Below are 13108 nucleotides of genomic sequence, written 5' to 3'. Positions count from 1 at the left end.
AATATTACTAACTAGTATAAAAAGTCCATGGTTACATAATTTACTAGTATATTTAGTCATATGTTAGTAATCTACGTCCCCAGACCAATTTTCCTAGGAAATCATGTCCTATAAAATTCTATAATAAATTCAATTACATATAAACAATGGAAGTTTTTTAAAATGTTATGTTTGAGTTTGAAAGTTGTTTTAAGAGTTGCATATTTATATCCTTGATAACATTAATGTCTCCAGACTAGTTTTCCTAGGAAATCAAATCCATGTAATTAATATTCCTAGGTAAAATGTCCATGCTCTTAATTTTAAAAGAAAAATGAAAATATTATGGGCCATTTATTTTTATTAAATGTATGTCCCCAAACAAAATTCCTTTTTCTTCCCTCAGTTATTCGATCCTGGAATGCTATTCCGGACGATATCAGACTAAGTCCATCTAAGTTTACACTTAAACGTTACCTTAATCAAAATGTAAGTAAAATACCAAATTATTATTTTTATGGAGACAGGAAAGGACAAATACTTCATGCCAGACTTCGGTTGAATTGTAGTAATCTGAACGAACATTTATTTAAGAGAAATCTTATAGAAAGTAAAAACTGTACCTGTGGTAGAATCGAGAGCAGTAAGCATTTTCTTCTCGAGTGTAATAATTACTCCCTTGTCCGAAAACGTACGATAGAAAAAATTCCGTTCCCATACAATATAGAAACACTCCTATTTGGCTGCAATAACCTCAATCAAGAGGAAAATCTACTCGTGTTTAAACAAGTACAACAATTTTTGGTAGATTCGAAGCGTTTTGGCTTATAGTCCTTCGTGCATGATTAGGATCGTAATTGGGTGAGACAGTCTTGACAAAGTCCTGTAAACACACTCCGCCGCCGATACATATATATATAGGAAAGATCTGACGAAAAAAAAAATCAACTTTTTTATTTGCAGTTATTTCCCTTTATCTTTTTTCTTCAGGAAGACGGATTAATATAAGGGAAACCTTGTTTCCGAATCCCTTTGTAATATTGTATCACTGTATTTATATGTGTATGTCATATACATGATTTTTTGAAATAAAATATGTTTAAAGTAAAATTCCTAGGAAATCATGTCCATGTTATCAAAATTCCTAGGTAAAAATGTCCATGTCCTTTATTCTAAAAGGGAAATTTTTATAAACAATGGAAACTCACTATTCATGTTTTAACATTGGTAAAGAGTTGTGCATTCACATTTAATAGAATTTTTGTCCCCAGACTATTTTTCCTAGCAAATCATGTTCATGTCATTAATATTCCATAAAAATGTCAATGCTCTTTATTTTAAAAGGTAAATTAAACTGTTATGTTAAATATTTTTTTTACAGTTGTGTATCAATATTTTAGTTAACTTCAATGTATGTCCCAGATAAATTTTCGAAGGATATCCGATAATCCTGTCCATGTCATTAACATGTCTAGGTAATAACATACATGTATATGTCCTTTATTTTAATAGGACACATAATGACACTTTCCAATCTCAACAAAGATTTTTTTCCCATTTTGAATGATTTTTATAAACAAGAAAACTAATAGAAAAACAATTAAGTCTTGGGACAATTTTTCCTACTAGAATAATGAGTACCAGACATATTTTACTAGCATCATGGACATGGACTTGATTAACTAGGAAACAATGTCTGGCGGACACATTTTACTACCAGACCAAATTTACTGTTACACAATCACATGAAATGACTTTTTCAAACAAATTTATAATGAGAAACGGACACCAATAAATCTTTAGTCTTTATAAATTTGATGCACCCGAGCATGTACCATGCCATTTTAAAAATATTTCTCTACTAGCTAGAACGTGCGAAACTAAACACAATGAAAGCGAAGGCTGCACAATCATTCACGGAGGTTAGACTGATGTACTTAACTTTAATAAATTAATGGATATTCATTCAGGTGAGAGATGGAAAAATTAGACTAGTGAGAGAAAAAAATCCTATAAATTAAACTCGGAAGATTCAGACAATACTATATTTTTTACCTTTATAAGTTTTACGTGCATATATTATATCTACACATTTCTTTACCTGTGAATAATTCAGTGTTGTAGACCTGAAGATGTATAGGTAGTCTAAGTAGTTGGGTTAGGGAAGATCTTCTTTGGCTCCATTGGTTATAGCGCTGCCCTTAGATACCGAGATTAATTGAGGGTTGAGAAAACCGCTGGTACCATGAATGGATTTTCATATCAGCATCTCGAAAAAACCTTTACAAGTATATGACATCATCATGACAATAAGTCCGAGGGCACCAGCTTGTCTGGCAAAACAGCCGTTGGACGTCAGAGTAATCTCGGACTACATGACAATAGGAGAAAAAAAATGAAGCATTATACGGCAGGCGATAGTAATAAAATATTTATCCATTCTACAAAACCATCATTGTGGAAGGATATCATGTTTACTGGAAGTGGTGCTGCCTAGTAAAAACAGCAAACAGAACAGTAGAAAAAAATTGTTTTGACTTCAGGATTACGTAACTTTTATCAGATTAATTATTCTCATTAAACGTTATTAAGTAATTCCTTACAATCTATTTTTATCGCTTTCAATCAGATTGTACTTGTTAAATGTCAAATCAATCATGTTAATCAGCTGGTGCCCCGTTGCTTTGTTTATACAGGTGACTCGGTTGACCTCAGTTTCGGTTGACCTTAGCTCCGGGCTCTGGGCTCCGGGCTCCGGGCTCCTGTATTATAGCTCCTGTAGAATATTTCTTTGTTCAGAGTCATTTAACCATATTGTAATCAGGTTACTAGAGTAGTATAAAAGAGAGAAATAGATAGTGAGAAGGGAGACGAGATACGATATACGAGAGGATAGACGATATTGTGTACGAGAGGAGTGTACGTAGGAGATTTAGGATTATGTCACCGTATTGTTGAGCCTGCAGTTAAGATGTTGTAAACTTGTATTACTGTTACATGTACTTTGGATGTTGAATAATACAGTATTGAACTTTTAATCGACTTTGTGTTTATGTTTAATAACTTGCAAGACATCGTTCAGACTACACCAGGATCCATTTATTTATTTATGTGACCAGGATTCCCTTAATCACGCTACCAGAGATTTTTAGATTACCCTGTTTAAGAGTATACTTGGCATTTGTCGTCCGTGGACGTGTGAAACGTAGACACCAAACAACAAAGCACATACACAAGAATACACACTTTAGTTTAAGTCCCCACACTTAAACCTTTTCGTCACAATATAAACATGATTTTTTTCTTTCTATGTAGCATTTTCTATTATTTGATTTTCAAAGATCAGCTGTTTTGCATGTAAGCCTATGAAGCAGTCAATTGCAAGACTGCAACCATCAGTGGGAAGTAAAATTAATTATTGCATTGGTTGTCGTTGATTTAACAGCAATTCTAGACAAAGGAAGATAACTCCAAATTTTTTTAAGATGATTTTAACATTATGACATTATTCTATTCTTAGAACAGATATTAGATTCCTGCACCTTGCAAAATTAGGTAATTTTCTTGACAAGTGAAACATCATTTCGTGCCTTGAATATCTGAGCATATATTACATTGATAAATTTCTGGATAGATGTATAGAATGTTATGATTTATGCACTATATTTTGTGTATAAAAAGGTAGGGATTAGCCTTGGAAGATTTAGATATCAGGTCAGTCCCATACGGTTTTGATTAACTGTGTCTAAACCACACCGGCAAAATTTGCTCGGACTCGATGGTATCTAACATCCGGCACAATGACGGAACACCAATAGACAAAATAAAGGTAGGTTTCTCCTTATTTTTTTATTTTTTTATGATATTGAAGAATATATTATATACATATACAACTATTTTCTATTGTGAGATGCAATATTTTCTACAACCGTTCTATATTAACGGAGAAATAAGTCAAAATGCATGTCAAAATGACGAATTGAGTGAACCTTGCCTCGAAATTGTTTAATTTCTCGTTAAATTTTGCACATTATACGGAAAGAAAAGTACGGGAAGATAGATATTGACACGGAGATTGCAAATTTAGTTATTATGAGCATCTCAATAATTGTATTTCTGTGTATGGAACGAAAGAAAAGGGTCATGTCAAATTAAAATAAACCGGTTTCGTCAATGTTGTTACTACACAATCACCCGGTTTCGTCTATATATATCACCCGGTTTTTTTGGGTTTTTTTAACAAACAATTTATGAAAAGAAACTTTGGCACGGATCTGAACATTGTCTTTCGAGAATTTAAATATATATTTATTGTAAAGTAAATTTGGCGTGTTAAAATCTATTTTAAATGGGCACTTTTGGACATAGTTAATTTTATGATAATACACATTTTCCTGATGAAAGGCGTATCCCTTATTTCACTTAACTTCAAACAAATTTTAAATGGAATATAAATACTGAATAGCAAACACTGGTATCTAATTATTTTGTAACATTATTATATTTTCTTTGTTTATAATAGTAGTATGTAAAGATGAAAAATAAAAGGATGTGTTTTGATTGTGCCATAATTTTAATTTACTATACTATATTATATACACTTAGTTTACAATATTTACTATCAATTATTAATACATTTATGCATTCAAACATTGACGATTTTCACTAAAAGGTTTGCAGATCGTTTGACCATTATAAGAAATAACTATGTTAATTTTTAAGAAAATAAGATAAGCTGTCCTGAAGTTACGGTGCGACATGTTTATGCTGGACAGACGGATAGATAGACGGACAGACGGACGGACCGAATGACTGATAGATGGAAGAACGGACGGATGGAAGGACGGACGGACAGACGGGTGTATACAATAATACGTCCTGTCAAAATTGGGACGGGCGTGTAAAAACGCAAAGAAATGAAAAAAAAATCGTAATTAAAGGTCAATAAGTTTAATAGGATATCGGCCAAGTCGATTTATTTGTATATTTGTCTGCCTTATCATTTTTGCTATATAACTTTTATATATATTTGAAAAAAATGTATAGAAATCGATAAAAAGAACTTGATATTCGGCATTTATTATAATAAACATTTCCCGGGTGTCCCTGTTTTCTCATTTCTTACAATATTTTAATTCGGTATACACTTTATAAGATAAGTGGCGAATCTAGATGACGTATAGGTTGCACGCCCCGACCCCAACTTTGGTTGCCAAAACTATATTGATTCCTGTATTTAACGGTTTTGTAAAGCAAAAAATAATCAAAATATTGTTCGACTCGCTTCTCTCGGCGGTATGTAAAAGTTGTTCGAATTACGTCCACTTTGAAATAAACTGAATCCGTCTACGGTCCGTATATATTGTCAAAATATATTGACCAACGTCAGTGTACGATCATAATAACACAACGGCGACAGTACAGACTTGTTTTTTTTTAGTAAAATAATTGTTAATGAATTTTGTCGATGACCTGAGACTATTATACTAATTTGTACATAGCAGTATAGTTACAATAAGGGATAAAAAAAATTATTTTAATGCATGGTAGTTGTAATCCTACATTCATTTTCTATGTCGATTATGCATGCATATACAGTTGTCTTATTATCAACGTTTATCCTTAAGAAGATTTATTTTTAACGATTGTAGAAAAGATTACATACATAGAATGATTAGATTACTTATAAAGGTGTCCATCCTTTTGTGCGAGAAAATCACATATCAATTGTGTGTTTCGATTTTTAAGACCGTAAACTTTAATTTCAAGTTTAAACATGTTCAACATATTTTCCCATAACTCATATAGAAAACGCATATTTAGAGAGCTTTAATCTCAATATGCTGTTAAAAAATTTCGGAATGCAAAGTAAATTAAAATATTTGTGTTCTATAAGAGTAGGAATTCAAGTTTTTGCTTATTATTTATTTGAATCTGAGACTCATATAAATAATAAGCCGTTGTCCGGTGAACGAACTTGTTTTCCAACGACCCACACAACTCCTTTTGAACGCTGAAGTTAAATAATCAATTATAATGTAATGCGATTATGATTTTTTTTATTTGACCAAACCGGGTTATGCATTTTGAAATCTATGACGAAACCGGGTTGTATACATTGACGAAACCGGCCAGTTCCATTTTGACATGACCAATTTCTTTCGTTCAATACACAGAGATACAATTATGGAGATGCTCATAATAACCAAATTTGCAATCTCCGTGTCAATATCTATCTTCCCGTACCTTTCTTTCCGTACAATGTGAACAATTTAACGAGAAATTAAACAATTTCGAGGCAAGGTTCACTCAATTCGTCATTTTGACATGCATTTTGACTTATTTCTCCGTTAATATAGAACGGTTGTAGAAAATATTGCATCTTACAATAGAAAATAGTTGTATATATATATATATATATTCTTCGATATCATAAAAAAATAAAAAAAATAAGGAGAAACCTACCTTTCTTTTGTCTATTGGTGTTCCGTCATTGTGCCGGATGTTAGATACCATCGAGTCCGAGCAAATTTTGCCGGTGTGGTTTAGACACAGTGTGATTGCATTACATGCAATATTTACCTAAATATTAAATGCTCGGTCAATTTTTTTTATAAATTGTAATTTAAGAGTATGATAACACTAGAGGCTCTAAAGAGCCTGTGTCGCTCACCTTGGTCTATGTGAATATTAAACAAAGGAAGCAGATGGATTCATGACAAAATTGTGGTTTGGTGATGGTGATGTGTTTGTACATCTTAGAATGAAATTCAAAACAGTGTGGCTGTGGCCATTGATTGACACATTAAATTCATCCATTAACTGGGACAATTTACGTGAACGTTTGTCTGTAACGACCACTGTTCACGACGTACCTACGATAGACATTTAAACTGTGGGGTCACAAAAGGTTTCTTAACGCCTTTAATTATAAAATAATTCGAAAATTAATTAGGAATAACCTTTATGTTTTGATTTATATAATTGGTATAAATCAAAACATCGTGTTATTTCTGATTAATTTTTCGAATTACTTTATTAAGGTGTTGAGAACCTTTGGTGACCCCATAGTTGAAGTGTCTTTAAAAAGTACATAGTGAGCAGTGGTCGTTACATACAAACGTTCACCTAAATTGTCCCAGTCAATGAATGAATTTAATGTGTCAATCAATGGCCACAGCCACACTGTTTTGAATTTCATTCTACTTTACTAAACAGTCTTGCTGCTTACAATTATCTCTATCTATAATGAACTGGCCCAGAAGTTTCAGTGGAAAATATTAATAAAGATTTACAAATTTTATGAAAATTGTTAAAAATTGACTATAAAGGACAATAACTCCTTAGGCGGTCAATTGACCATTCCGATAATGTTAACTTATTTGTAAATCTTACTTTGCTGAACATTATTGCTGTTTACAGTTTACCTCTATCTATAATAATAATATTCAAGATAATAACCAAAAAACATCAAAATTTCCTTAAAATTACCGATTCAGGGCAGCAACCCAACAACAGGTTGTACGATTCATCTGAAAATTTCAGGGCAGATAGATCTTGACCTGATAAACAATTTTATCCAATCAGATTTGCTCTAAATGCTTTGATTTTTGAGTTATAAGTCAAAAACTGCATTTAACCCCTATGTTCTATTTTTAGCCGTGGCGGCCATCTTGATTTGATGGCCGGGTGACCGGACACATGTTTTAAACTAGATACCCCAAAGATGATTGTGGCCCTTCGGGCCAGGTGAGCTAAAAAAGAACAATAATACCTGGTTAATATAAAGACTAGGGCTGGGGTGGGAGAACAGATATTTATTTGACATAGGGAAATGATGCATTATGTATGTTCATATATTGAAACTACTAAAAAAAAATCAGTTGCTTAAGCCCAGAAACTAAGATAGATTTTAGAGAATTATATTGAAAGGTAACTGACATTTTCTGATACATTTGGTTTCAAATCTCTAAACTGGTCTGGTGTTTCTGAAGGTGAAAATAAATATGTGTTAAAAAACCAGTAGACAATTCTTCTTACCAGAATTTAAAGTCGGATGGAAAAGACAAACTGAAACAAAATGTATTTTTGTATGAAAAACTTTGTTTGAATGTTACTACCTGTGATGTGTTTTCATTGGTTTACAATGATACACAAAGAAAATATTCGATTGTACAACGTTTGGATAGTAATTTTTATATTGAAATTTGGTTGGAAATGTAACACGGCAATCTTAAGTTTGAGTTATGAAGATGAAAAAATGATAAAAGACAATATAAACAAGAATGGACCAGAAGTTTTCTGGTAATGGTGCTCACTTTGCAAGGTCTCGGATTCGACGTTCCGACCAGACGTTGCCTGCGATGTTACACATCCAACAAGTTTTCTTCGTAGACATGATAAAAAACGAAGTTTATATTCTACAAAGTATCTGAATTGTATTATGGTTAAAACAAAAATAACTGTGTTTGCTGCATTCGGTTTAACTTTAACCAGTAATTTATTTTTGTATTCAAATCTTAGAAAATTGTTTTTAAAGTGTTTACCATTGTCGAGGAGAATAATTGGAGTTACTGACAACTTTTCTGTCGAGAAAAGACGACAATGGCCCTATTTTGTCAAAACGTATACAATATTCGAAATTATACAAACCGTAAAAATCACAGTTCATAAAAAGAAATATAAATAATATATTCATTTTCAAAATGATACAGATTCTTTTTTATAATATGAAGAATTATTGTTCAAGATTATGACAATGTTGTATTAGAGTTCTTCAGAAAGAAGGTCCATTTCTTTTGTTGTCATGGATGCATTTTGTACCATCCAAATGAGACATCACTAGATGCTGTTGCAATCTTTTGTTTAACAATCATCCCTACAACATTAAAAAATAACGCATAAGGCCTAATAAAATAGAATGAAATTCAAAACAGTGTGGCTGTGGCCATTGATTGACACATTAAATTCATCTATTGACTGGGACAATTTACATAAACGTTTGTCTGTAACGACCACTGTTCACGACGTACCTACGATAGACATTTAAATTGTGGGGTTAACAAAGGTTTCTTAACGCCTTTAATTATAAAATAATTCAAAAAATTAATCAGGAATAACCTTTATGTTTTGATTTATTATAGAATTGATATAAATCAAAACATCGTGTTATTTCTGATTAGTTTTTCGAATTACTTTATTAAGGTGTTGAGAACCTTTGGTGACCCCATAGTTCAAGTGTCTTTAAAAAGTGCATAGTGAGCACTGGTCGTTACATACAAACGTTCACCTAAATCGTCCCAGTCAATGGATGAATTTAATGTGTCAATCAATGGCCACAGCCACACTGTTTTGAATTTCATTCTAATATGTGTGTTTCCTATTACATCATTGAAAAAAATAGGATAGGTTCATAAAACTTGTTATGCCGTAAATCCAAATTGATTTATCTTCACAATCATTATGGTGTATATCACGCCTACTGTTGTTGTCGGAATCATCCGTATAAATCCTACCCAAGTATGTCAATCGTCATTATTTCGTCAACCTACACAAAATTGGCAATACACGTCTCGCAGTAAATGATTAATTATAAAAATTGTTTCAGAAAAAACTGTTAGTTTTCGTACGAATGGAACTTATCATATAGTTAGTGAAATTGTATAATGTACCGTGAAAAAAATCGAGCAAGTGTTGTTTGGTTGCTTGTGGTATGTCTAATAAGTTACAAATTTTCCCATGACGTCAATGTCATGCAGACTCTCTCTTGACTTTACGTATGAAACGAAACAAGATCTGATAACTCCGAAAATCTTTTAGACTTTCCCATAGAATTGACCAATCGAAAACCGAGATATACAAGGAGACGTGACGCGTTTAATTATTGCCAATTCTTCAGTGGTTTGCAAAATTATTACGATTGACATACTTTGGTAGGATTGCTACGGATGATTCCGACAACAAATGTAGGCATGTTATACACCATTGTAAAGATAAATCAATTTAGATTTACGATAGAACAAGTTTTAGTGGAGTTGGCAGCCTATAAAGCGGCATATAACGGAACTTCGTCACCACCTGACATTTTTCTAAAATGCAAGTTAAGTAACTTGTGTTATATTAAGGTATATGGGAAAAAGTTTTCTGAGACAAGTGCCTGTGGATAGGTTGGCCGGGATTTTTTTTCATTTGACAATTTTTTTTCACATTGAGTCTATGTGAGAGAAATTCTGTTTTTAACATCAGCTCTAGCTTATTGAAAAATGACAAAAAAACTTGTAGGTACATGTAGTCTATTTCTTAGCTTAAAATATAGAGTAGGTAGGGAAATAGGAAACACACATATTTTTTATTTGGCCTAATAAATCAAAAGCACATTGTAACCAAATTCTTTTCCAAACATATATAAGCGCAGCTAAGAATGAAACTTTTGTAGTACAGTCCAATCATATTGTAAAACAAGAATGTGTCCATAGTACACGGATGCCCAATTCGCACTACCAATTTCTATGTTCAGTGGACCGTACAGACGGAGGGAGAGACGAACGAAAGGACGGACGGACGAACGAACAGACGCACAGACCGAAAAACATAATGATCATAGGTGGGGCATTACAAAACTCTATTCCATATGTGACTAAAAAGCGAGATTTGCTGCACTTGGCAATGTTATTTGTGATATTGCTTACATGAACTCTCAGTAATCAAAATGCCAACTGAGAAATATAGACTTGAAACTTTTTAAAACTATTTTAACTTTTGATTCTTGTTTTGTTTTATAGTTTTATTTTCTATAAACTCATCATAGATACCAGGATTGACATTTTGCACAGCAGACGCGTTAATCGTCTAAAATGAGTCATCAATAAACAGTCAAATAAAACAGTTTTAAAAAAAGTTTGAAAAGTTTGCTGATTGCTGATAATGACGTTTATTTCATACGTTATATAATAATAAATAATAATAATTTATTTTATTAAAGTGTCACATACTTGTCTACAGATTTTTTATACAGATTATATAATATACATTGCACAATAATAAAATAAGACAAATACCCAGCCTAGAAAGGCTTATGAGACACTACATATGTCATTATTTTTGTTTCTTTCCTTGGTGAATGATTATGAATCATAATAACTGATTATAGAATCGGAATAAAATCTAGTATACCAGTTACCTTTTGGTACTGCACTACAGCCTGCATGTGTCTCAAAAGATGCTGCACTAAAGCCTGGAAGTGTATTATTGTTCAAGTGACGTGTATGAAGATATGTCTGACGTGTGAAGCAGTGGGTAAAAGCTGCTGCGTCTTTGTTGGCTTCTGTTCATTAAAAAAATGAAGAACTAAAATATTTTTAGGTACAAAAAAAGTATAAAAGATTTTTTTCCGACAGATTGAACATAGAAAAGATTAACTTATTTGCCTGTAATAATGATAATTATAATAAAAGATAATAAGAAAAAATAAGATAAGTTAACAGCACAAAAACAAAGCATTCTAAAGTTTTATACATAATAAAAAGGCAACAAAACAATAAATTTGTTAAACGGTAATCATTGCGGCATAAATCGTACTTTATTCAAAACGCGCTTATGATAGACAATAGACAATAGACAATATTTTATTCGCACAAACACATTTACATTAAATGGTTATGGCATACAAAATTAAAACAATAAGCTGACAATAGTTAAATTGATTATAACTATATTAGAGTGACAGTGGTATTCACAGCGAAGAAGAAAAAGGTTATAAATATCAACAGTTTACACATTGTTAATGTTCATGAACAATTATAAAAAAGAACACAAACAAAAATTAGGTTGCATATTAAACAAAGTTACACAGATGTTCTTAATAAAAGACAATCATTAATATACTTTATGGTGATTTTTATAATGACTGGTAGACTGCTATTTAAAAGTACAGTCAAATGATTTAGTGTTATAGTGGACTGCAATTTAATAAAATTGAAATTAAGATTTTTATTAATATTTTGTATATAGGTATCCCTTAATGATTTATAGCATGGACAGATTGAGAAGAAATGGTATTCATCCTCAATTTCTTGTCTGTTACAGGATAAGCAATTGCGTTTATTTCTTTCAATGTTGGTATAACGCCCTCTTTCAATTGCTAGGGAATGCGCACTTAGTTTAAATTTACTGAAAACTGATCGGTCGGTTTTGAATTTACATATATCAATATATGGGGGCCTTTTTCTAATTCTTTTAGTATGACAAAAGAAATTTAATTTTTCACATTTATTGATAGAACAATTCATAATTTGATAAGCCTGGTCATAGATTCTTTGTTGGATACTATTTATGTGATATTTTAAATTAAAAGTATTAAAAGTGAGATGACCAAAACCTAATTTATTTAACCAGTCTTTTACAATGTTAACCCATTTACTTGTTTTCTCTACATTATTATATATTTTATAGACTAAAGTGTTAGGAGAGTTTACAATGTGGTTTAGAAATTTTATAGCTGAAAGGTGAATTTTAAAGTACAAAGGGATTCTGTTTGTCTCAGTTAAACAGGCTACATTTGTTGTTTTGCACTGTACTCCTAAAATTTCTTTAATAAATTTAATATGTAAATGTTCAAATGGATCTGAATCTTTGAACACTTGGCTTACACCCCAAACTTCACTTCCATAAAGAGTTATTGGAACAACTAAAGTATCAAATAATTTTTTAAGCATACTGCAGGAATTATCTAAAGAGACTGTTTTTTTAATTTTAAACCAAGCTTTTCTTCCTTTTTCCATAAGATTTTTTTTTGAATGATTTAAACTTCCTGAACAATTTATAGTTATTCCAAGGTAACAAATAGATTTAACAGTCTCAAGATGTTCTTTTTCTACTTTAAAATAATTACAATGAGATTTTCCATTAGAATTGAATATTATAATTTTTGATTTTTGTTTGTTAACATCAAGTTTCCATAGGGAACAAAATTTAGTTAACTCATTTAGTGCATTTTGTAGCCCTTCTTGGGTTTCAGACAATAAAATAATGTCATCTGCATATAATAATGATGTTAGTTTAACATCTCCTATAATAATTGGTTGAGTGTTTGCATGATCAAGGTCATTTACAAGGCCATTTATATAAATAT

The 13108-nt window shown here is 31.6% G+C and overlaps 1 protein-coding gene across 1 annotated transcript in view; it reads right to left on the bottom strand.

The window, feature by feature from the left end:
* Positions 1-8684: 8684 nt before the first annotated feature.
* LOC139512274 (uncharacterized) overlaps positions 8685-13108 on the bottom strand; it is a 28572-nt gene continuing 24148 nt past the window's right edge. The window contains exons 9-10 of the mRNA XM_071299772.1: positions 11159-11302; positions 8685-8857 (exon numbers count right to left, since the gene is read on the bottom strand). Coding sequence (XP_071155873.1) covers positions 8784-8857; positions 11159-11302 — 218 coding nt within the window. The 3' untranslated portion in view covers positions 8685-8783. The remainder of the gene's footprint in view (positions 8858-11158; positions 11303-13108) is intronic.

This window comes from Mytilus edulis, chromosome 2, assembly GCF_963676685.1.
Source record: "Mytilus edulis chromosome 2, xbMytEdul2.2, whole genome shotgun sequence".
Lineage (NCBI taxonomy): Eukaryota > Metazoa > Mollusca > Bivalvia > Mytilida > Mytilidae > Mytilus > Mytilus edulis.
The sequence above is the reverse complement of the archived record's forward strand: the minus strand, read 5'-3'. Positions and strand labels throughout refer to the sequence as shown.